At 39.5% G+C, this 26377-nt stretch overlaps 1 protein-coding gene across 1 annotated transcript in view; it reads left to right on the top strand.

The window, feature by feature from the left end:
• The window catches only part of CTNNA1 (catenin alpha 1), a 178687-nt gene that overhangs the window by 50273 nt on the left and 102037 nt on the right, over window positions 1–26377 (top strand). The window contains exons 4-7 of the mRNA XM_055431247.2: window positions 10321–10487; window positions 10987–11106; window positions 19449–19718; window positions 22160–22363. Coding sequence (XP_055287222.1) covers window positions 10321–10487; window positions 10987–11106; window positions 19449–19718; window positions 22160–22363 — 761 coding nt within the window. The remainder of the gene's footprint in view (window positions 1–10320; window positions 10488–10986; window positions 11107–19448; window positions 19719–22159; window positions 22364–26377) is intronic.

Here is a 26377-nt window from a genome sequence, read left to right as displayed (position 1 = left end):
GTTGTGTGATCGTTTTTATAGACTAGCACTACTGTGCAAAGTGAGGGTCACCTGTATTATTTGTTATACAACTGTGGAAACTGATCTGGTAGTGATGAAGCTACAGTTTCTGTCTGACTTGTCAATTCATGATCATACTCTCTTCCATTCTACTGCTAATCCTGCACAAAATAAATTTTTTTGTTAATAGGCCCTTGATTTTTCTTCCTAGGAGCAGATCAGATTCTTGAAAGAGCAGTTTTATTTCTAACTGGTTCTGTAACCTATTAGATCTGACTTTTGTCCCTCCCCCAGTCCCTCTTCCTCATTACCTCCACTGGCTTTCTTGGCCTTCCAAGATCATTTTAGAGTTCATCTCCCCTAGGGTCTTTACTTGATATTTCCTCTGCTTGGAATGTTGCCTTGAGACAGCCACATCCCTCCTGTGCTGTGTTTTTCAAGACTTGCCAAGTGTACCTTTTCATTGAAACCTTCCTGGATTCCTGTTTTAAATTGTATCTTATAACCCCCCTCTCTGTCCTTTCTGTTACTGCCCCTCCATAATTGATTGATTTATTATGTTTGTTATCATTCCCTCTCATTAAATTATAAGCTCCCTAGAGCCAGGAATTTTTGTCTGGTTAATTTCTATGCCAAGTGTTTAGTGCCTGGCTCATAGCAGGCACTCAGTAAACACTTGCTGAAAGAAGGCAAGAATGCCCTTGAGGAACATTGTTGAACAGATTTTAATACTCAGGAAGTGCAATGAAGATCTTTTCTCTGTCTTCTCATTGTGTTTTGCCTAATAGTAATAATTTCTACAAGCTGGAATCAAGACTGCTGGGAGAAATATCAAATATCAGTAACTCAGATATGCAGATGACACCACCCTTATGGCAGAAAGTGAAGAGGAACTCAAAAGCCTCTTGATGAAAGTGAAAGAGGAGAGTGAAAAGGTTGGCTTGAAGCTCAACATTCAGAAAACAAAGATCATGGCATCTGGTCCCATCACTTCATGGGAAATAGATGGAAAAACAGTGGAAACAGTGTCAGACTTTATATTTTTGGGCTCCAAAATCACTGCAGATGCTGATTGCAGCCATGAAATTAAAAGACACTTACTCCTTGGAAGGAAAGTTATGACAAACCTTGATAGTATATTAAAAAGCAGAGACATTACTTTGCCAACCAAGGTCCGTCTAGTCAAGGCTATGGTTTTTCCCATGGTCATGTATGGATGTGAGAGTTGGACTATGAAGAAAGCTGAGCGCCGAAGAATTGATGCTTTTGAACTGTGGTGTTGGAGAAGACTCTTGAGAGTCCCTTGGACTGCAAGGAGATCCAACCAGTCCATTCTAAAGGAGATCAATCCTGGGTGTTCATTGGAAGGACTGCTGCTAAAGCTGAAACTGCAATACTTTGGCCACCTCATGCAACGACTTGACTCACTGGAGAAGAGTCTGATGCTGGGAAGGTTGGGGGCAGGAGGAGAAGGGGACGACAGAGAATGAGATGGCTGGATGGCATCACCGACTCTGTGGACATGAGTTTGAGTGTACTCCGGGAGTTGGTGATTGACAGGGAGGCCTGGAGTGCTGTGATTCATGGGGTCGCGGAGAGTCGGACACAACTGAGCGACTGAACTGAACTGAATAATTTCTACCAACCCTGTAATCTCCCAGTGCAAGGTAATAGAGTAGGCCTTTTATATGTGTTATTAGTTGACCCTCACAGCAAGGTATTCTCTACATATTTCAAAGGAGGAAACAGACTATGGAGTTTAGTCACATAGCTGATAAGTGGCAAAGTCAGACCTTAAACTAACCTCTAACTCCACAGTGTGTACATTTTCAGGTCACTGCATTTGATAGTCTTGTTTGTCTTTGTTTATTGAGTCATAATTCACATACCACAAAATTCCCTTTTGTAAAGGATACAAATTCAGTGGTTTTTAAGCGTATTTCCAAGGTTATACCAGGCCATCACCACTATATGATTCCAGAACATTTTCATTACCCTAAAAAGAAACCTCAAACCTATTAGAAGTTAGTAATCCTCAGTCTTCCTTTCTACCCCGGCCTCTGGCAACCAGTGATGTTTTCTGTCTCTATGGATTTACCTACTGTGAACATTTCATATAAGGGGAGTACTACAATATATGGCTTTTTGTGACAGGCTTCTTTCACTTTGTATAATGCTTTGAGGGTTCATCCATGTTGTAGCATGTATCAGTATTTTATTCCTTTTTATGGCTAAATATTTGATTGTGTAGATGCACCACATTTTCTTTATCTATTAGTTGATGGGTGTTTGGATTGTTTCCATATGTCAACTGTTAAGAATAGTGCTTCTGTGAACATTCATATATTAGTGTAGGCATTTGTTTTCAGTTCTCTTGGATACATACCTAAGAGTAGAATTGATGGATCACATGGTAACATATAGATAGCATCACTGACTCCGCGGACATGAATTTGAGTAAACTCTGAGAGAGAGGGAAGGACAGGGAAGGCTGGCGTGCTGCAGTCTGTGGGGTTGCAAAGAGTCAGACATGACTTAGAGACTGAACAACTATGGTAACTCTGTATTTAACCTTTTGAGGAACTGCTAGTCTGTTTTCCAAAGTGGCTGTACTATTTTATATTCCCACCAGTGGGCTATGAGAGTTCAAGTTTCCCTGTATCCTCACGAATGTTTGTTGTTGTCTTTTTTAAAGATGGACAGAGCTTAGCAACTAAACAGCAACAACAACAATCCTAGTAGATACGAAGTGATATTTCATGATTTTGACATGCTTTGCCGTTAGAGCAATTGAGATTGAGCATCTTTTCATGTGCTTATTAGCCATTTACATATCTTCTTTGGAGAGATGTGGTATAATTCCTTTGCCTATTTTAATTAGTTAATTTATTTTTGGCCACACCACACGGCATGTGGTATCTTAGTTCTTCCACCATTGAATCCATACCTCTTGCATTGGAAACTCGGAAACTCAGAATCTTAACTACTGGACCACCCTTTGCATATTTTAAATAGGATTTTTTGTATTTTTATTGTTGATTTTAAGAGTACCTTTTTTGATATGCATTTTCCTTTTTTGAAAATGATTTTTGGCTGTGCTGGGTCTTTGTTGTTCTGTGGGCTTTTCTGTAGTTGTGGTGAACTGCGACTACTCTCTATAGAGTTGCAGTGCGAGGGCTTCTCATTGCTTTGGCCTTTTGTTAAAGAGCATAGAATCTAAGGCCTGTGGGATTTAGTAGCTGTGTCTCCTGGGCTCTAGAGCACAGTCTCAATAGTTGTGGCTCATGGGCTTAGTTGCTCTGTGGCCTGTGGGATCTTCCCAGATCAGGGATTGAACCTGTGTCACCTGCACTGGCAGGCAGATTCTTTACCACTGAGCACTAGGGAAACCCAGGACTACTTTATGTCTTATTGGTACTTTGATCCTTATCAGTACCCCAAATTTTCTCCCATTCTGTGGGTCTTTTTACTTTCTTGAGCCTGTCCTTAAAAGCACAAACATTTTACCTTTTGATGATGTTCAGTTTGTTTCTTTTTTCTTCCTTGTTTATACTTAATGTGTTACATCTAAGAAACTATTGCCTAATTGGAGATCTTGAAGACATATCAATGTTTTCTTCTAAGTGTTTTATAAATGTAGCTCTTATATTTGGTTTTGATCTATTTTGAAAGTTTATGATATGAGGTTGGGGGTCAAGCTTCATTTTGTTGTATGTGAATATTCAGTTGTCCCAGCACTATTTGTTAAAAATATATTTTTCCCTTTATTGAATGGTCTTGTCAGCCTTGTTGAAAATTCAGTTCAGTTCAGTCACTCAGTCGTGTCTGACTCTCTGCGACCCCATGAATCACAGCACACCAGGCCTCCCTGTCCATCACCAACTTCCAGAGATCCCTCAAACCCATGTCCATCGAGTCGGTGATGCCATCCAGCCATCTCATTCTCTGTCATCCCCTTCTCCTCCTGCCCTCAATCCCTCCCATCCTCAGAGTCTTTTCCAGTGAGTCAACTTTTCGCATGAGGTGGCCAAAGTATTGGAGTTCAGCTTTAGCATCAGTTCTTCCAATGAACACCCAGGACTGATCTCCTTTAGAATGGACTCATTGGATCTCCTTGCAGTTGAAGGGACTCTCAAAAGTCTTCTCCAGCACCACAGTTCAAAAGCATCAATTCTTCGGCACTCAGCTTTCTTCACAGTCCAACTCTCACATCCATACATGACCACTGGAAAAACCATAGCCTTGACTAGATGGACCTTTGTTGGCAAAGTAATGTCTCTGCTTTTTAATATTAATTCATTATATTTCTGGATTCTCAATTCTCTTCTGATGATCTACATGTATATATTTGACTTTGTTGACTACTTTCGTATGCAAATACTTTTTGATTTTGACAGTTTGTCATCTTGGGTCTCCTTGTTTCTCTTGTCACAGAGTCTTCCTTCCCTTACTCCTAAATCCAGTCTCTGGTTCATCCCAGTACACCAGCCCCGAACATCCTGTATCATGCATACCAGAGGGATGGGATGGGGAGGGAGGTGGGAGGGGGATTCAAGATGGGGAACATATGTACACCTGGGGCAGATTCATGTCAGTGTATGGCAAAACCAGTACAATAATGTATAGTAATTAGCCTCCAATTAAAATAAATTAAAAAAAAATCCACAGTCTCAAGGACTTCAGTTTGTTTTTTTTTTTAAATCTTCCCTGGTTCATGTGCACATGTTTAGTATGCTCTGGCTCTCTTTTCCATCTCAGGACAGGTGTACCTTGAATTCTTTATCTTCCATGCTTTTCCTTCACTGCTTTTTTTTTTTTTTTGGTGGGAGTGCCATGCCAGTGAGCTTGTGGAATTTTATTTCCCTGTCAGGGATTGAACCCAGATCTTTGGCAGTGAAAATGTAGAGTTTTCACCACTGGATTGCCAGGGAATTCCCTCCCTCACTCTTAATAATCAAGGGTTATCATATCATTTTACCCCAGCCTTTATAGTTTACTATTGTTCTTTCCTGGGCTCTTTCCCTGCCTCCCCAAATTTATTTATTTTTATTTGGCTGCTCCAGGTCTCAGTTACAGCACGCAGGATCTTTAGTTGTAGTATGCAGGATCTAGTTCCCTGACCAGGGATCAAACCCAGGCCCCCTGCATTAGGAGCTTGGCATCTCAGCCATCTGGACCACCAGGGAAGTCCCTTTTCCTGGGCTTTTATTGTGGCTTTGTGATCTGTATCTCTGGCCAGGTTTATTATATGTTAGGTTGACTTTGATTTCCTTCTTTGACTCAGGATTCTTCTTTGTACTCTCTCTATGGCCTTCCATCGTCCATCATCTGATGCTTGCTTCTATACACATCCCTCATTTCCAAGTTAGACTTGAGAACTCAGCCCTCATATACACCTTTTTATTGTATATGCAGCCTGTTACGTGGTCCTAAGACCATAAGCTTTAAGCATTACAAATCCTGACTCTGTCATTTACTATTAGGTGACTTAGTTAAGTTAGTTAACTTGTCTAAACTTTAGTTGTCTCTTCTGTATAGATGGGCTAATACCACCTACTTTTCGGTGGTGGATAGGATGAAATAAAATATGCATAGTGTCATGGAGTGGGCATTTAATAAATGTTAGGTATTAGTATGTTGCTGTTCCTTTTGCTTGAGGTACTAACTCCCTTAACTCTATTGTTAACTCTATTCTGCCTGTCCTTTGATGGTAGACTCTATTTCAGAGTACTGTGTCTTTCATAAAACTGTTGCTGGCATTTCACTTATAACCCAGCCTGGTCATTAGTGCTTCCTTTTTTGGCCCTATGCTATTTTATGCCTTTCTTAAAGCTTGTAAGTTAAAAATGACACATAATTTCTGTATGATCACTTCTTTTCTGATTTATAAACTGTTTGAAAGTAAGTCTTGCTCAGCTTCATATATCCCTGGCAGTGGATTTTAGTGTGTAATAAGCTCTCAATAAATAGATGGAACTCTGTTGCTTAATATTAAGGCAGATATCTTTTTTGCAAGACTTTAGAGACAACTTTGTACATGAGTAAATAGCTTTTCCTAACGTATTCCCATAGCACCTTGTCCACAGGGCTATTTTAATTTAGGTTGCATTGTAATATTCCCTGATTTGTGGGCCCTTTGAGTACAGATGCCTTGTCTTAATCAGCTTTTAATTGTTTGCTTGTCTGTCTTCCTCCTCCATAGAGCTCAAGGAGGACATGGGCTGTTTCTTGAGTGCTGTATCACTGGCACCTAATATAGTCTTTGAGGTGCTCAAATATTTGTTGAATAAATAAATGAATGATTGAGCACTCATTTTAAGTACCCTAAAATAACATTTTAGTTAAACATCCACGTAATTGTCATGTGTCTGTATCTTAGATCCAGGAAAACTCTTAACTATCAATTCTTCATTGTGAGTTATTTCTCACAATACACATAGAGATATACACAGAGCTTGTCTTTACTCTTAATACTGTATGGTTCTTTTAGCCTAATTAATATATGAATCTGAGTGTGAATTTGTTTCTGCCCTCCAAGAGTCTGTTTCCCCAGTCCTGTGGAAGTTCTGTAATCAAATCTCGGTGGCCTCCAAAGTCAAATGCCCTGGTGGTTTGCAGCCCCTTTGCCAATCCCTAGGTTGGGAAATCTGTTGCGGGTTCTAGAACTTTCTTAACAGTACGAGAATTTCTTTGGTGTAATTGTTCTGCAGTCTGTGGGTCGTATGCTCAGCAGCTCAATGGTGGGGCTAATGGTAACCTCCTCCAAGAGGGCTTATGCCACACGCTGTGTGCTCCAGGTCTGCTGAAGCCAGAGCCCTTGTCCCTGCAGCGAGGCCGCTGCTGCTGCGTGCCTCCTCAGGGGAGGCACTGAAACCTCAAAGGCAGGTCTGGCTCCATCAGTCTCTGGGGGGTCTCTGGGTTCTGGTGTACACAGAGTTGTGTTTGAACCCTCCCAGCGTCTCTGGTGGGTATGGGGTTTGATTCTAAACGTGATTTTGCCCCTCTTGCTGTTTTGTTGGGGGTTCTCCTTTGCCCTTGCACGTGGGGTATTTTTTTTTTGGTGGGATCCAACATTCTCTGGTCGATGGTTTTTCAGCAGTGAGTTGCAATTTGGGAGTTCTCCCAGGAGAAGATGAGCACATGTCCTTCTATCCCGCCATGTTATAAGACTGAGCCAGACTTGCCTGTGAGTGTCCAGGAGTCTCCGGTGGAGGCGTGGGTCTGCAGTGTCCTGCTGCAGGGTCAGGGGCAATGAATACAACAGTGCATACTTTGAAGGAGGTTGCCATTACCTTCATTACCCCTACCATAGTTTGGCCTCAGGCCAAACAACAGGGAGGGAGCACAGCCCCACTCACTCATCAACAGAAAATTGGATTAAAGATTTACCAAGCATGGCCCCGCCCGTTAGAACAAGACCCAGTTTCCCCTACAGTCAGTCTCTCTCATCAGGAAGCTTCCATAAACCTCTTCTGTGTATCCATCAGAGGGCAGACAGAATGAAAACCACAGTCACACAAAACTAACCAAACTGATCACATGGACCACAGCCTTGTCTAACTCAATGAAACTATGAGCTGTGCCATGTAGGGATACCCAAGACAGATGGGTCAGAGTGGAGAGTTCTGACAAAACGTAGTCCACTGGAGAAGGAAATGGCAAATCATTTCAGTATTCTTGCCTTGAGAACCCCATGAATAGCATGAAAAGACAAAAAGATAGGACACTGAAAGATGAACTCCCCAGGTTGGTAGGTGCCCCATAAGCTACTGGAGAAGAGTGGAGAAATAACTCCAGAAAGAATGAAGAGACGGAGCCAAAGCGAAAACAATATCCAGTTGGGGATATGACTGGTGATGGAAGTCAAGTCCGATGCTGTAAAGAACAATATTACATAGGAACCTGGAATGCTAGGTCCATGAATCAAGGTAAATTGGAAATGATCAAACAGGAGATGGCAAGAGTGAACATTGACATTTTAGGAATCAGTGAACTAAAATGAATGGGAATGGGTGATTTTAATTCAGATGACTGTGGTCAGGCATCCCTTTGAAGAAATGGAGTACCCTCATAGAAAACAAGAGTCTGAAACGCAGTGCTTGGGTTCAAAATCTCAAAAACGACTGAGTGATCTCTGTTTGTTTCCAAGGCAAACCATTCAGTATCACAGTAATCCAAGTCTATGCCTCAACTGCAGTTGTTGAAGAAGCTGAAGTTGAAAGGTTCTATGAAGACCTACAAGACCTTCTGGAACTAACACCAAAAAATGATGTCCTTTTCATCATAGGGAACTGGAATGCAAAAGTAGGAAGTCAAGAGATAACTTGGAGTAACAGGCAGGTTTTGTCTTGGAGTGAAAAATGAAGCAGGGCAAAGGCTAACAGAATTTTGCCAAGAAAAGGCACTGGTCATAGCAAACACCCTCTTCCAACAACACAAGAGAAGACTCTACACATGGTTATCACCAGATGGTCAAAACCAAAATCAAATTGATTTCCCCGCAGATGATGAGTGAAGCCATGAAATTAAAAGACACTTGCTCCTTGGAAGAAAAACTATGACCTACCTAGACAGCTTATTAAAAAGCATAGACATATATTTTGCAGACAAAGGTCCATATTATCAAAGCTACGGTTTTTCCAGTAGTCATGTATAGATGTGAGAGTTGGACCATAAAGAAAGCTGAGTGCCTAAGAATTGATGCTTTTGAATTGTGGTGTTGGAGAAGACCCTTGTGAGTCCCTAGGGCAGCAAGGAGATCAAACCAGTAAATCCTAAAGGTAATCAGTTCTGAATATACATCGGAAGGACTGTTGCTGAAGCTTGAAGCTCCAATACTTTGGCCACCTGACTTGAAGAACTGACTCATTGGAAAAGACCCTGGTGCTAGGAAAGATTGAAGGCAGGAGGAGAAGGGGACAAAAGAGGATGAGATGGTTGGATAGCATCACTGACTTGATGGACATGAGTTTGAGCAACCTCTGGGAGTTAGTGATGGACAGGGAAACCTGGCGTACTGCAGTCGATGAGGTTGCAGAGAGTCAGACATGACTGAGCAACTGAGGGTGAATTTAACTCCCCCGCTATAGCTCATATTCTGCAACTAAAATTTTGATAGTTAAGAGAAGTTTTGTAGGTCTCTTCAAAATTAACGTGGCTTCATGAGAGTGCGCTTTTTTACATTTGTGGAAGAGATAAGAGAGTGAATAGCCTTTAGGCTTTAATCTGAAGTGGACACATTTAGTTGAGGGAGGGAGTAATTGCTTTTCCAGGAGTCCAAAGATAGTCACCCTAGAGAGGAACAGGCCCTGGCTCTCCAGTTACTTCCAACTATAAGAAAAGAGAAAACAATAAGCACCTTAAGTGATTATTATTAGAGACACATAACAAAAAGGTATAAGTTACTTTACAAGTTTCTAGGAAATGTTAGAACTTCTTAGCATTGTTGAGATTGTATAAGCTGGATATTCTTCATAACTGTGGTAAAATGTATATATTTTTAGGTTAATTTTTAAAGTCATAAATGTGATGTCTGTTCTAGAAAATGTTTTTATAAGTATAGAATAATGTAGAATTAGATTGTATCTTGTATAATTGTTATTTGTGTTTTTACTTCAATCTTTTGCCTTTTTTTAAAGTGCAGATTACATACATTTATCATTTCATCTTTTTTCTGTGTAAGATTTCATAAACTTTAGCATTTTTCGTATATATGTTAATATTTGCATAATAGTCAATAGTAGGCTTTACCATAATTTATTTAACTAGATGCTTGCTTGGGCATTTGAACTGTTGGAAGTGTTTTGCTATGAGGAAAATGAATGAGTCCGTGACGAACTCTTGTCTTTTCATATCACAGTGAGTCTCTGTTTGAGCTCTATGCATTAGATAGTTGAAATGCTTAATGAAGTGTGGTGGTCCTTCATAATGGTCACTGTGTTTCTGTATCATTCTTTGGATGTGGGGGTAGATTGTCTTAGATCCATTTTTTTCCTCCCATTCAAATCTTGAGGTTTTTTCCCTCTTAGGATACGTGTAATGGTTCTTTTTGGAAAGGAGTATTACTAGATCAATGGAAAGAAGTATTTTGCTTTTGATATGTAGTGCTAAATCACTTTGCAGATACTGTGCTTTTACCAGGAATATATGCGGTTGCTTGTCTTAGTGACAGCTAGAAGACAAATGCAAGAGGGAAATAGCAGAAATGAAAATCCTTAAATTCTGTGTATGATTATACAAAGTTTGAATTATCATTTTTTTAAATGTAGACCAGTTATTTGGTTCATTCCCGCTGAGTTTATTTTCCATTCTGTAAAATAGGTGATTTGATGAAGAGTGCTGCAGGAGAGTTTGCAGATGATCCCTGCTCTTCCGTGAAGCGTGGCAACATGGTTCGGGCAGCTCGGGCTTTGCTCTCTGCTGTTACCCGGCTGCTTATTTTGGCTGACATGGCAGATGTCTACAAATTACTTGTTCAGCTGAAACTTGTAAGTACAGGCCGATGTCTGTAATTTGTTCTATCACAGTGAGGTTGCTGCTGGCCGTACCTAGTTCAGCATTCCTTTGGATTTGGTTTGGTTATGAACTTGGTTTACCTAAGTGGACCAGGAATGTTTTTAATTTTCCCTTGCTCCTCTATTCCACATCGACATCATACTGGCTGTGCTGTGGGCCTATCTTGCCTTGCAGAAAAGGTATTGTTTTTGACTTCGTCCCTTTTTGTGGTAGTGATTAAGCATTTCTTTGTACCAGCAGATTTCCAGAGTTGAGAAATCAAGATATGTTAAATTATATCCTTTTACATGAAAGCCAAAATAATACTGTTCTTTCCTACCTTCTGTAAAACTCCCACGTGGTACCTGCCCAAATGTAAATTTAAGAGGAAGTTTGGATTACTATCTGAGTAGCTGTTGAAAGGAATAAAAAGTTCTAGATCTTCTTTATGTACAGATTTGTATTTTTCTTTTGTGGGGGTGTGTTTTATAGGTAGAAGATGGTATCTTGAAACTGAGGAATGCTGGCACTGAACAGGACTTGGGAATACAGTATAAAGCCCTGAAACCTGAAGTGGATAAACTGAACATTATGGCAGCCAAAAGACAACAGGTATGGTCATGATTTGGGGATATATTTAAGTTGTTTATATTATTACCTAGTGGGAAAAATCCATTTAACCTGTCTTCAAAAGGTACCAATATCTCCCTCTTCTAATATAGTTCCATTAAGACATTTAGTTTATGATGTGTCCTTCAGTATTGTTACTAAAGTTAGAATTAGGTTGTATCCATATTATGCTCCTATTTTGATTCCTGTGAAAATTGTATTTTAGGTACCTTAGTTTGCGATAGCATTCAGAGAAGTGAGATGCCTTTCTTCTCTGTGTTCAAGGATGAACTTGAGTTGATGGTGAAATTTAATTCAGACTTCTAAAAATCCAGTCAAGAACATATTGGAATCCTATATCAGAAAGTACCTTGCCCTCCATATTTTGTAACTTTTAAGTATTTCTTATCATTTGTTATTAGTAGATTTTATAGTATTAGGAATTTATGTTGTGTGACATGTGGATCAGTGTTCTTATTTTTCCAGCTTTTGCTCACCCTTTGGTGATTTGCTCTTGGGATACTTGAAGTCTTCCTGTGCCCTTTCTATTGGATGCTGTGTGTTAGATGTGTGTTCTCTCGGGGGGATGCGTGTGTCACTATATGGCTCTAATAACTTGCATAGCCCTGATTAAGCTTGTGCTATTCTTATTTTTAAAAAGTCCTGAAAAGATGAATTCTTATTATTGTTAGCTGATACCTATATTGGTTAGGATAATTTTGCACTGCAGTTTACAGAAAACCTAGCTCCTAAATTGCATGAACATTGGGGGGTTTATTTTCTCACTGATTAGAAGCCCCAGGATAGGTTAACTGACTTCAGGGTTGTTAAATTTAAAGGTTTTACCAAGTATCATCAAGGTTTCCATGTCTTTACATTTTCCAGCACTGCTATATCTTCAGTGTGCCTCACTGAAGAAGCTGTAGGCATGGCATTTGCACACAGTCAGTATGTCCAGTGAGGAAAGAAAAGGTTGTTTCTTCCATATGTCTCTCTTAATAAGCAAATGATCTAGAAGCCTTTAACCAATTTGCCCTAAATAATGGATTGTATTATGTGCCCGTTCCTTATTAATCATTGGAAAGAGGAAAGCAGTTAACTATATCTGACTCAGGGTAATGAAGATCTCCCTTCTGCTGTGACAGGGTAGACCTTCCTGTGAACAGGAACATTCACCAAGAGCGCTCTGACAGGCATGAGGAACGTGGGGTCAGTACAGTAAATGTCCAGTATATTACAGCTTCAGCTTTGGAGACTTAGACTTTGATTTGGTTACGTTTACATTAGAATAAAAATTGAGAAGATTGAATTAAGTAATGTATGTGAAGTATTTAATATAGCACCAGATTCTTAGTAGGCTCTCAGCAGTGGGCAGTTGATGAATAGTAGTTACTGCTCACGGAGAAGGGAATGGCAAGCCACTCTAGTACTCTTGCCTAGAAAATCCCATGGATGGAGGAGCCTGGTAGGCTGCAGTCCGTGGGGTCGCTAAGGGGCGGACACGGCTGAGCGACTTCACTTTCACACATTGGAGAGGGAAATGGCAACCCACTCCAGGATTCTTGCCTGGAGAATCCCAGGGACGGGGGAGCCTGGTGGGCTTCCATCTATGGGGTCACACAGAGTCGGACACGACTGAAGTGACTTAGCAGCAGCAGCAGTTATTGCTCATATTTCAAGCTATAAGATGTGATCAGACTGAATCTGCACATACGGGATCCTGATTTTATGTTTCCAGTACTTAATATTATACATGATAATATAGCTAGATTTGTTGTATTGCGTGAGTAATTTAGTTAATGTAGGCTCAGTGCACTTTTATCATTTGTCCTTGAATTAGCTTATGTCTCTGTCACATAAATCACAGTTTTTTCTTTTTGCTGGAGCTGTTTAATGCTAATCAGAACTTGTGTGATAGTATGGTTATTCTATAAATATGGCAAGCTGCCAAAATTATGTTCACAATTGATTTTATTGGATGTTCTTGATATAAGTTCTCTTTTGAATATGTGAAATAAATGTTATATTTAAAAAATAAAGTTTGATGAATTGTCCAACTCTCTTAAAACCTAGTCTGATCTTATTTATGAAGACTTACTATTATTTGAGGAAAGTGAGAACATTTAGACTGACACTATTGCATATCTTTCAAAATGGTGGAATAAGTAAATTGATGATGTTATTGAGATAAACACAGTCATAGTCCAGAATTTTGTATGCTACTGGAGAAACGTTCTGGAGAGTAATGCTACCTGAGTTTTAATTCTGTGTGCTTTGAGTCCATGAAGAGTCCCTTAATTATAATCCCCTGATATATTTAAAAAAACAAAAACAAAAACAAAAACGCTTCCCAACTAAGATGTCATAAAAATCTTGAAGTTATTCGTTAATATGCCAGAAGATCTTCTATAAGCCCCTCCATATCTGTTTTCTGCCCTTGATCACCCTGCTGTCTGCCCCAGGAGCCTAACCTATCTACAGGACTTCATCCAGGGGCTTCTTTGCCCTCGGGCTTCTGGTTGGGTTGGCTAGTGGGAGCACCATTAGGAGATCAGAGGACAGTAAACTGGGGTTTATCCCTACCTCCCGGTTGTCCTGGGTGGCTTGGGTTGTGTTATCCCTCTGCCTCATTCCCTAGATTCTGGTAACTGCTGTCTCATTTCATCTCTTTGGGCCCAAGTGCCCTAATAGCCTATGGTTTTTCTGTACTTTACCCCCATAACTTGTGTAGCATAGTCTCTAAACATCTTTGAATTACCTAGTTTGATCTTAGATCTGTTTTCTGCTGGTATCTTGAGTGATAGGTTCTAAAGTTTGTCTTGGGTTTGTAGTTTGTCATGGTCACTTAACAGTTTTCCTTGGGCCTGATTCTTTAACCTTTAGCCTCCTACAGTAGAATTTGTTGAATAGGCTGGCTATGGGCGCCTGTGTGCCCCCCGATCATAGTGTGACCTTTTATAGGACCTGGGGCTTGGTGTGTATTTCTTGAAACTAATGCTTTTCTTGGGAATTAAATTTCAATTCATTTTATCCTAATGGGCCAGCCTGGTGGAATCTTCACTCTCCCTTTTAGGTACTTCCCACTGGCCTCCTTCAGTTGCTGGTCACAGTTTTCCACAGTTTGTGTTTTCTGGCAGAATTCCTCTACTGCTGTATGCTTAGTATCCCAGACTGTTTTCACCTTTGATCTTTCCTTCTCTCTCCAGGTGTGGTAAGTAATAGTTCACCTCCTCATCAAGCCTTTTATCTTTGCAGGCAACCCTAGTCCAGAAAAGGGATTTGCTCACAAGCAGTATTTGGATATGATGTGCATACTTGGCTGCTTTAGCTCCCCTGTACCATTTAAGCAGCAGCCACCCAGTGAGGAAATGCTGAACCTTGTAAGGTGTATAGGAGCTCTGGAACTTAACCGATTTGTCTTTAAGTTTTTCTGGAGCATGGTGTAGGGGTGAGGATATTGTTGAAAATAATAGTGAATAACTTTAAAAAGGTGTTTCAGTTCAGTTCAGTTGCTCAGTTGTGTCCAACTCTTTGCAACCCATGAATCACAGCACGCCAGGCCTCCCTGTCTATCACCAACTCCCGGAGTTCACTCAAACTCATGTCCATCGAGTCGGTGATGCCATCCAGCCATCTTATTTTCTGTCGTCCCCGTCTCCTTCTGCCCCCAATCCCTCCCAGCATCAGAGTCTTTTCCAGTGAGTCAACTCGTCGCATGAGGTGGCCAAGGTATTGGAGTTTCAGCTTTAGCATCAGTCCTTCCAATGAACACCCAGGATTGATCTCCTTTAGAATGGACTGGTTGGATCTCCTTGCAGTCCAAGGGACTCTCAAGAGTCTTCTCCAGCACCACAGTTCAAAAGCATCAATTCTTTGGCAGTCAGCTTTCTTCACAGTCCAACTCTCACATCCATACATGACCACTGGAAAAACCATATCCTTGACTAGATGGACCTTTGTTGGCAAAGTAATGTCTCTGCTTTTTAATATGCTATCTAGGTTGGTCATAAAGGTGTTTACTATGCACTAAACACTGTTGTAAGCACTTTGTAAGGACAAATTTGTCTCATCCTCACAAAAGTAGTATAAGGTAGATCCTATAATTGATCAGATATTAATTTTATACATGGAGGAACTGTAGAGAGGTTAATTTGGCACAGATATTCATCTAGAAGTGGTAGAGCCAGTTTTGAACCTAGGCTGTATGGCTCCAGAAGACAGGCGTATTGCTCAATCTGCTACTGTAATCCCTAGTGCCTAAAACACTGCCTATATACAATGCTAAGCTGCTACTGCTAAGTCACTTCAGTCGTGTCCGACTCTGTGTGACCCCATAGACGGCAGCCCATCAGGCTCCCCGGTCCCTGGGATTCTCCAGGCAGGAATACTGGAGTGGGTTGCCATTCCCCTCTCCAATGTGTGAAAGTGAAAAGGGAAAGTGAAGTCACTCAGTCATGTCTGACCCGTAGCGACCCCATGGACTGCAGCCTACCAGGCTCCTCCGTCCATGGGATTTTCCAGGCAAGAGTACTGGAGTGGCTTGCCATTGCCTTCTCCGAGATACAATAGTGTTCAATAAATACTTGTTTAACAAATGAGAGAAAAACCCCATTTTGCTGTACTGCAGATCCATCTGGAATGGGATTCTGTGTGTGGCCATGATCTGTTACTTTCTTGGGCTAGAATATTATTTGCTGAATAGAAGTTTTGAATTTCCATTAGACTGGCTGCAGACTCTTTTTTGACTGTCAGAGTGGAATAGATGGTAGGGGTAAGGATCTGCCATAGCACTGACGCTGGTTTTTCTGAGGAGGATTACTTCTGCTTTACATTGTCAGCTCTGCCTCCCCAATATGCTAAAGATGGACTACTTTGATGTTTACATTCCACCCACCCAGGTAAATGAGCTTGTTGAGATAGGTTTGTTAAAAGCATAGTGCTTCTTACCTAGTCTGTCAACTCTGATTTTCATGATTATTTTTCTGAAAGCGTGAACAAATTGGTAATGGATAATATTGCCACTGTCCGTTTTATATGTAAATCATGTAGACTGGATAGGTTTGACCATGGACCATTTTTTTAAGTATAGTCATTTGAATCCAAGAGAAGGCACCTGAACAAAAGTAACTATGGCTGCAATTTTATATTGTTAAGAGGAACATGAGAGGAAATTGTCATTTGAATTTCCAGATCTTGGTTAGAAAGTGGTCTGGATTGCTTAGAACTTAGCTTCTGTTTCTTGGTTACTTATGTGATGGTTAGTTCAAATTATGTTGGAGGGAGTCATTTCTTCTTTGTTTTGTTTGTTCCTGAGTTTGTTTGGTCACACTGGGGAATTATGAAGCCTAAAGTAGACCAAGGAACTCTAATTTTGTATGTAATCTATTATATTGCTTAATAGCTTATTTCCCCCCATTAATCTGGGTTACTTACCAGTTTCCTATTTTTGGCTGCATTGGATTTTAGTTGCAGCATGTGGGATCTAGTTCCCTGACCAGGGATCAGAGCTGAATTGGGAGCATGGAGTCTCAGCCGCTGGTCTACCAGGGAAGTCCTAGCACTGTATATTTTGAAAAGAATTCTTATGATTGATCATTTTTCTTATTATAGTAAAGAGTGCTGCCTTGTGATAGTGTCTGTTTTCCTATCTTTGCTTAAAATCTAGTTCTTTATGCTATGGTAGAAGCACTTATAAAAAGAGAGAAGCTAGAACACTTTAGCAGTTAGGACAAATGATGATAGCTGTCATTTTCATCATAGATTAAAATGCATCCTCCTTACTTGTAAAAAGAAGTCTGTCAAAGATATATTGTGGTGAGGGCAAGATCTTTAGAAAATGCCACACAGCACATGTGCACCAACTGCTTTCATATAATGGTTAGCCCTAGTCCTTTGTTGTAGCTTGAGTCTTAAAATGATCATCCTCTAAGTCCATGAGTAGTGAACCTCATGTAGTGTTTGGGAAGGTAGGAGTTTATCATACCAGGCTGGGAAGTGGCTCTAGGAAAATTATGTGTTGAACAGGAATTGTGGCACCTATTATAACTTGGGTGGCCACAAGTGTCTTTGCTAACCTTTGTAAAAGACTATGCTGATTTAGGCTGTGGATACTTAGGAAGTATGTCAAAGTTGATTGCAAAGTGTTTTTATAAAATAGAGGATATTATAAAGGCAAATGCCTTCTTAGAAAGCGTAAGAGTCCCTGAGGTTGTGGTGAGGGAAGACATTTAGGAAATGCCACACAGAACATGTGCACCAGCTGTTTAAGCATAATGGTGAGCCTCAACCCCCTGTCATAGCTTGAGTCTTGAAATGATCACTGATAATCAAAATCCACGGGGTCCTGTTTCTGAATATTTAGCCTAATGTACTGTGCTACAGGGCATTTGAAGTGCTATGAGCCATTATTTGCAAATTTTCAAATTCCAAATGAGAAAAGAATCCTAGCAGGAAAGTAAGCTGTCATACTGTACAAAGTTTTAATAAAGGTGCAAACCTAAAACACAGTGAGATGAAGTTTCAGAAAAAAGCCATTTTGGTGTGTCTAATGCTTAATTAGTAACTCATTTAGAAAGATGACCCGTAAACAGTTAAGTCAGACTTTAAATTGAGTAACTGACTTTGGCCTTTCTAAGGCAGTTTTCTCTTACTGTTTGCATGTGTTGTACTTATTTAAAAACATTTAAATTATACTCTGGGACTCAGTTGATGACATTAATGTTGAAATTCTAGGATCACACATAAAATAAACTTGAAACAGTTGGTGGTCAGTTATGGTAATCACTTATATTTTCTTCTGTGGTGGCAAATCCACATTTACTGAAGACTTAGTTTTCTCTGAGTAATTGCAATAACATAGGAATACCAGAAGTATTCCCTTCCCATCTTTTTTATTGTTGGTATCACTTAGCATATTCACCCAGTTTACCAAGCAGATGCTGGTAGTTGAAACCATGTTCAGTTCAGTTCAGTCGCTCAGTCGTGTCCGACTCTTTGCGACCCCATGAATCACAGCACGCCAGGCCTCCCTGTCTATCACCAACTCCCGGAGTTCACTCAAACTCATGTCCATCGAGTCGGTGATGCCATCCAGCCATCTCATTCTCTGTCCTCCCTGTCTCCTCCCACCCCCAATCCCTCCTAGCATCAGACTCTTTTCCAGTGAGTCAGCTTGTCGCATGAGGTGGCCATAGTATTGGAGTTTCAGCTTTAGCATCAGTCCTTCCAGTGAACACCCAGGATTAGGAACTTCAAATCATTTTAACTGTGGATTGTAATTATGGGATAGAGGAAAGTGAGAAAGGACAGTTCACCTAAGATTGCATGTCTGTAGAGTATTATAGTGAAATATTAATACAAACCTTTTGGGTTAAAGTCATGGAGTCCATGGACTTCAGCTTTATGCCATAATAATCTGGGTCCTGAGGTGGTCTTTGGGATGGGAAAGGGGAAACGAGATGTTCTGTACTTGGGAGAAAAGCCTTCCATATCCTCACCTGGCTGGTTCGAGTAGTTTGTGGTTTTGAGATATCTGTGGTATCTCATCCCAAATTTCACAAAACTTTCTCAGTGAACTTTTATGACTTAATAAAAAAGAAGTCCTCTTAATAAATTTTGCTCTGTTTAAATGTCTCTTATTTTTTGTATTTTAGTTGAAATAGGTATATCCATCTTAATGTTCTAATCAAGATGCTAGTTTTCATGGTTTTGTTTTTTATTAGTGCTATTTTAGATGCCTTACATCGGAGAAGGCAATGGCAAGCCACTCCAGTACTCTTGCCTAGAAAATCCCATGGATGGAGGAGCCTGGTAGGCTGCAGTCCGTGGTGTTGCTAAGGGTCAGACACGACTGAGCGACTTCACTTTCACTTTTCACTTTCACACATTGGAGAAGGAAATGGCAGCCCACTCCAGTGTTCTTGCCCGGAGAATTGCAGGGACGGGGGAGCCTGGTGGACTTCCGTCTATGGGGTCACACAGAGTCGGACACGACTGAAGTGACTTAGCAGCAGCAGCAGATGCCTTACATGCATTGTTCCATTTAATCCTCAAGGCATTTGTAAGAGTTCAAAATATTGCTCCTGTTTTACAGAAGGAGAAACTGAGTATGGAGAGTTTAAATAGGATCATAATAGTAAAAACTAGAGCTGGAGATTCAAATTCAGATCTTTGTGTTTTGGGAAAGTTTGAACTCTCAGCTATTAAGCCATACTGTGTCCTTTGTGATGAACTTTCAAGCCAAACTGTTAATGAAAATAACATCTAATTAGCAGAAATTCTAACTTTTTAGAATTCACTGACAAATTTTTATGAGTAGAACCCATATTCTTGTTTTACTTTTGTAGGAACTGAAAGATGTGGGCCATCGTGATCAGATGGCTGCAGCCAGAGGAATCCTGCAGAAAAACGTTCCAATCCTCTATACTGCATCCCAGGCATGCCTACAGCACCCTGATGTTGCAGCCTATAAGGCCAACAGAGACCTGATATACAAGCAGCTGCAGCAGGCAGTCACAGGAATTTCTAATGCAGCCCAGGCCACTGCATCAGATGATGCCTCTCAGCACCCGGGTGGAGGAGGAGGAGAACTGGCATATGCCCTCAATAACTTTGATGTAAGTTGTACTTGGGAGGAGACTTCAAGCTCTTGACGATCCCTCAAAGTTAACAGATTTCTGGGGAAATGTGATCAAGGTTTCTCATGAAAGCTCAATTTCGACTTAAATTTGTAGTGTAAGTTGAAAGAAATTTTATGAACCATCAGTCAATTTGATCTTGGCCTAAAGCATTTATCTTTTCCCCTTCCCCTCCCGTCCCTCTTCACCTTCCCTTCTCTTTTCTTTTTTAGTTTTAGTTAAACTTCTGAATTTTTTTAGTGCAACCTGTGTTTCCTAAGAGATCATTCTTTAGATATGAATTCAATTCATTTCAACCAAGATTTTAACCTTCTGGGAGATGTGAACCTATGGAAGATACAGAGGCAGAGTGCACTTAGGCTGTGTGCTCCAGGTACTCACATCTAGTGAGAGTTACAGACACATCATAAATGACTACAGCAAAAGTGCTGTCATCTTAATCTTACTTGACTAGACACACTTTTCAATAACTAAATTGTAATAAAGACAATTTAATCAAGTGGGAGCAAATTTAGGATTAAAATACTTTGTAGCATAATGCCATATAATCACTTTTTATAAATGATGCCCCAGATATGTTCTGTGTATGTATTCTGTGCATACATTCTGTGCATACGCTATCCTATGTGTCAAGTCTAATCGTAATTTTTTGGGATGTATTTTGTGGTTTTAAATTTCTACCCACAATGCCTCATGGCTTCCAGTAGATGGCAGCAGTTCAAGATTTCTTTTTTTTTTTTTTTTTGAATCATTAATTTTTTTTTTAAATAATTAGCGTTAAGAGAAAATTACCTTCCAGGTGACAAGCATCCTTTCATAAGTAGGAATGCTTTGAAGTATAGAATGAATATAATAGAATGCATTTTAACAGATTTTCTTGGTTTTTCTTTCCTTTGTCTTACCTCTTTACTTTGGCTTGGGTAAAGACAGTGTTAAGCCAAAAGTCTATGATGTTAGAACTGAATTTTTACCCTGGAACCTTAAACATTAAATGAACTTACAGCAAAGTCTTAAGATATATCTTACAATTAACTGGCACTGTTGTTTTTCCCCTTCGCATTTGACAATATTAGCTACTGGCCTCATTCAAAGCGATAAGGGTTACATTTTGCCCTAGGTTGAGTAGTATCTGCTAGAGGTCACGTAACCTCTTCAGGGTACAGTGAAATGTCATTCATAAAATGAGGGGGTTGGACTAAATGCTTATAGGTCTGTTGAAGTTCTGTGACTGTTAAAAAATCCTGTGACCATTCCTTCCTCCTTCCTATTGGTCATTGTGAAGAAGGCATTGTGTATTCAGTGTTGACCAGAGAAATAACTGCAGTAACTTAGTCTGGTAAGAAAAACGATCAGCTATAATGTAGGTTAATAATAAACAGAAGGAATCGTATATTTAGTTTTGAAACAGATGGTTTTTTGGAAGAGAAAGAAGAAATGTATACTTATTGGAAAAGGGTAGGCTTTTTTTACAGGGAAAAAAAACTTGGCATTTAAATTGAAATCAATAAGAACATAGTCCCTATAAAGAAAAATAAAGGCAAAATATTTGTACAGACATTTATTGGTGTAAGGATGAATTGTATCAAGTGGAAAGTCTATGGAAGGCCAGTAGATCCTGTCCTGCAACTGTTGATGTTAGACCTTGTACCTATAGCTTACTTGTGACCTGACTTTATTCATCAGTGGTAAATCTCGATTTGAGTGGAATTGGGGGAGTAAAGGGGAGACAGAGGAAGGATTTGTTCTTTTGGAGGTAATTGTATCTTAGAGAGTGGCTTTGTTGGGACAGATTGCTGTCATCTCTTACAGAATACCCGAAGGTCTTTGAGGTAATAAAGTCTCTAATTTGGAATTAGCAGAATAAATTTGAGACTGAATCATTTATAAACTTAGAAATGTATAAGGTGAGGACAGTTGAAACTGATTATAAATGACTTTCCTGAAACCTTGAAGACAGAAGTCAGTGCTTTGTTTTTATTTTTTTGTGTGTGGTGTAACAGTACTGTTACTATCAAGTGACAGTTTTACACTCTATACATAGAAAACGAGTGCTGATGTTTATTTTTCTTGTAATTCTCATTTGGTAATTACTATTATGATATACGTTGACCTTTAGATATTCAGATTAAGTAGCATGAACATGATTTTTATGCTGACATATTTCTGTTTGCATTTGAGATATCATACCTTATTCAGACCCTTTCAGCTTGATAGTATTGCTTCCAGTGCCTTCTTTAAGAAGTAATCCACCATCAGCCAACTTGTGTGGGATGCCCCTCATCTGCCAAGTATAACTTTGTTTCAGGCATTGAAATTTTTTGTGTTGTATATTGCTGTTTCTAAACAGCATTTTCCTCACCGTCTTGAATATTGGAGGAAATAGAGATAACACTAATAGTCAACTAACGCTTCCTTTGCAGAAACAAATCATTGTGGACCCCTTGAGCTTCAGCGAGGAGCGTTTTAGGCCTTCCCTGGAGGAGCGCCTGGAAAGCATCATTAGTGGGGCTGCCCTGATGGCTGATTCGTCCTGCACACGTGATGACCGGCGTGAGAGAATCGTGGCAGAGTGTAATGCTGTCCGCCAGGCCTTGCAGGACCTGCTCTCGGAGTACATGGGCAACGTGAGTAAGAGGAATTTTCTCTGACAGGTGTTGGTTCTGAGGTGTTTTTCAAACCTTTCTTTGAAGTAACAAGAGTATTCTGTAATAATTGTTGGGTCTGAGGTGTTTTAACTGTAAGTTTCAAATATGTTTTTAGCTTATTGACTTTTGGGTGGAGTAAAATTTTTGAAGGAATGGATAGATAGCTTACTGTGTGTCCCCTTTCTCCTCAACTTTCTAGTGTGAAAAATTTTAAGCTTATAGAAATCATGCAGTAAACCCTTTATCTAGATTCACCAATTAACAGATAAATATGTTTATGTGTATAAACATATGCGTGTGTGTGTATGTGCATATATACAACCCTTTTTTGTATGAAACATTTGAAAGTAACTTGCAGAAATTGTATTTTTTCACCTCTGTCTACATATTTCAGCATGTGTTACATGGATAGTAACCTTCAACATCCCAATATTGAAAATATTTATAATAGATGAAGTTTCTTGAATGAACTGTATACAATGTGATAAGAGTAGGTTTTTGCCAAGTAGAGCAAAGTCGGACATGACTGAACAACTGAACTGAACTGTTTTGTTAGGTGAAGTGAGTAGTGTTTTTGAACTTTTAAGATTTGTGTTTAAAAACCAATGCCGTGAAATTTAACACTTTTTTTTTTTTTTTTTGCCGTAGAAAATACTGTACTTGTTTTTTCTATTGGTAATGTCTTTTTTACTTCCTTAATACTTTTCATTTCAGTTATTTAATTCTGGTTTAGGGTTGCTATAGTTTAAATCTTGTACCCAATATTTTACTGTGGCAAAGAAGGAATAAATTAAATAAAAATTAAAGAGAATAATTTTAAAGGGAAGAAGGACAATGCAAATTATTTCTAACTAGTGATTTTTGTCTACTTAATAGTTTTCAGGAAAAGATCTTTGGTATTTTCTCATATATTCATTTGCCATACATCTTGTTTGTTCATTTATATTCTTACATAAGTGAACATTTAATGGTGGGTCATGATGGAATTCCTGGGGTGAATATTAATGCCTTCCTGTGTTTATCTTGTTTCTACCATATTGGGAAATTAGTCAAGCATATTGAATTTTTTTAAGCCATTGCCATGTTTTGATAGTATGCAGTCTACCTCAGAAAAATGAGATTAGAGGTTTAGTTAAGTCAGATGGAAAAAGCAGTTGATAAGTCAACAGTGAAAATATGGGACACATTTAAAAACCCATACATAAGCCTGGAAATCAGAAAATATAAAAAATGAATAATTTGAAAACTAACTCATGATATTGGAGTCTTAAAGAGGGAAACAAAGGCCTCATGGCGTGTATGTGCATCAGTTCCCTGCTATCATGTGCAGTGCTGAAGTGATGTGGAAGTGTCTAGTAGTTATGATTGTGAAACCACTTTAAAAACAGCCTTTGTAGGGGAGAGTATGTGATAAATCTGTTCTCGTCGCTCCATACCAGAGCTTCCTAACCAGTCTAAAAAAATATTCCTTCAGTCTTAGGTTTGGTCAGGTCTCAGGCTAGTCACCTCTGGTTGTGAGTCACCTCTTGGATTCTTTTAAATAGTACTTTCTATTTTGTGTCATGGATGTAAGTAAAAGTGGGAAATACTCATTTATACTGAAGATATGGGGACCATAACAGCTATCTTACACAACATCTTACTATGTAACTGAAAGCTAGAACAGTGATTGATGTTGGGCAGAATTTAAAGGATTATGATGGGGCTTTTGAAGGCAGTTATGTCAAGATTCGGAAATATATTTTAGAAAAAAATTTCTGAGCACGTTTCTCCAAAAGATAAAAATGTTTAATAGTTTGCTTGAATTGACTCGCCGAAGAATTGATGCTTTTGAACTGTGGTGTTGGAGAAGACTCTTGAGAGTCCCTTGGACTGCAAGGAAATCCAACCAGTCCATCCTAAAGGAGATCAATCCTGGGTGTTCATTGGAAGGACTTATGCTAAAGCTGAAACTGCAATACTTTGGCCACCTCATGCGATGAGTTGACTCACTGGCAAAGAGTCTGATGCTAGGAGGGATTGGGGTAGGAGGAGACGGGGACGACAGAGAATGAGATGGCTGGATGGCATCACTGACTTGATGGACATGAGTTTGAGTGAACTCCGGGAGTTGGTGATGGACAGGGAGTCCTGGCGTGCTGTGGTTCGTGGGGTCGCAAAGAGTCGGACACGACTAAGCGACTGAACTGAACTCGACTGAACAGTGATCAGGCTGTGTCCTGTCCAGAAGTATTGGAGCGAGGATAAAGTGGGAGGGCAGTGAAGCACATTTGAAGAAACCTTAGGGTAAAAGGATCTGCAAGAAGCAGAATCAACTGGGGATAGGGTTTGCTTATTCATGAAGCATTCAAAAACCTCCAGTGACAGTCAGAACTTACCTAGCAGTATCTTCTTGTCACTCAGTCCATACTGTGTGTCATCTGCAGAGTAGTGTGCTGGGCACTGTGTAAGAGGAGGAATGAGGCACTAATCCTTCCCTTTGGAAATGTACAGCATCTCTACAGTACATTTTTTGGGAGTGCCATCGTAGGTTTTACTAAAATACCATGGGAATTGCAAGGAGGATGAGTTTATTTATAGCTGGGAAACCTGAGGCAATTTATCAAGTATTTATTTTATAGTCTTTGCATTGAGCTTTACCTTGATTTTTTTAAAATGGTTCACTTTCAGTTTTGATGATTTCTTTTGAAAAATATTAGATGAGTAATTATGGTATATGGAGAATTGGGACAATTTGGATTAATTAAAACTGGTTCAGTACATAGAACTTGTTGATGGAGTAGTAAAAATCCAGATAGGCTCATGTATTTTTACTTTTTCCTCTTCTTGAATTCTCCCAGTCATGTCATTATTTTTATAGATATATACTTCAAAAATTTTGTTGTAATTTCTTGAGCCTTGCTTCTTCATCCAGTGTTGCCACTTAACAAGTTACACTGGTGTTTCCTCTGAGGCAATGATTCTTTTTTTTTTAATTTAATAAAGTTTTATTTTCAAAATGTACAGTTGATGAGATAGGGCAGTGATTCTTGACTTTGGATGGAAATTAGAATCCTTGGGCAATTTTTAGAAATCCCCTGGAGAATCCTAGGGACGGCAGAGCCTGGTCGGCTGCTGTCTGTGGGGTTGCACAGAGTTGGACACGACTGAAGTGACGGAGCAGCAGCAGATTGTACTCAAATTAAGTCAAAATTACCAGATTCAGTTCCAGGCATCAGTATTTTTAAAAGTTCCCCAAGGGATGCCAATGTACAGGTAAGGTGGAGAAACTGCTAGGATGGTTTATTGCATTTGTCCTTTTTTGTCTCCATTACCATTGTCTTATTCCAGGCTCTATTCACTTTCTCCATTTCCAGTTTATTCTACGTGCTCAGGACAGTCTGAGGTTATGCATTCAGTAGGACATTGTTCATTATGTTTTTGAAATTCTCTTCCTACTTGATTAAATCTAACCTGCTCTTTCTTCAAGGCTCACATTTCCCTCCCCACCCAATCCCCAATCTCTTTGCTGAAGGCCATTTCAAACTACACCATTCTACATTATTTCTTGCTACTTGAAGCAAGTAGCACTCAATTGTTTCACTTCCTTGAATTTGCTTTTTTGTATTCTTTGTAAATACAGTTTGCTTAATTGTATTTCCTTTATCCGTGCAATTTCTGCAGCTTGGTTCTAAACTTTCAAAAGATGGGCCTATTTTTAAAATATTCTTTCAGGGTCTAGTGTAATGCTAGAAGAGATACTCAATAGGTGCTTGCTTCATAAGAACTCATGCTGACTTGGGAAAAATGGATAAAGTGAACAGTTTGGGATATTCTTGGTGCTAGGGATACATTAGTGAAAAAAATCAAGGTTCTTGTTCTTATTGTTCTAGAGCATTATGGAGGAGGAAGCCATGGGTGGTTTACCCCTAATTCTGGTAGATTTTTCAGTGAACAGGTGACATTTTTGGAAAAAATTAAATCAGATACTCTGAAATAAGCAGTGAGGGTAAA

This window comes from Moschus berezovskii, chromosome 8 (assembly GCF_049115385.1).
Source record: "Moschus berezovskii isolate FMDL1 chromosome 8, NW_MosBer_1.0, whole genome shotgun sequence".
Classification (NCBI taxonomy): Eukaryota; Metazoa; Chordata; class Mammalia; order Artiodactyla; family Moschidae; genus Moschus; species Moschus berezovskii.
The sequence above is the reverse complement of the archived record's forward strand: the minus strand, read 5'-3'. Positions and strand labels throughout refer to the sequence as shown.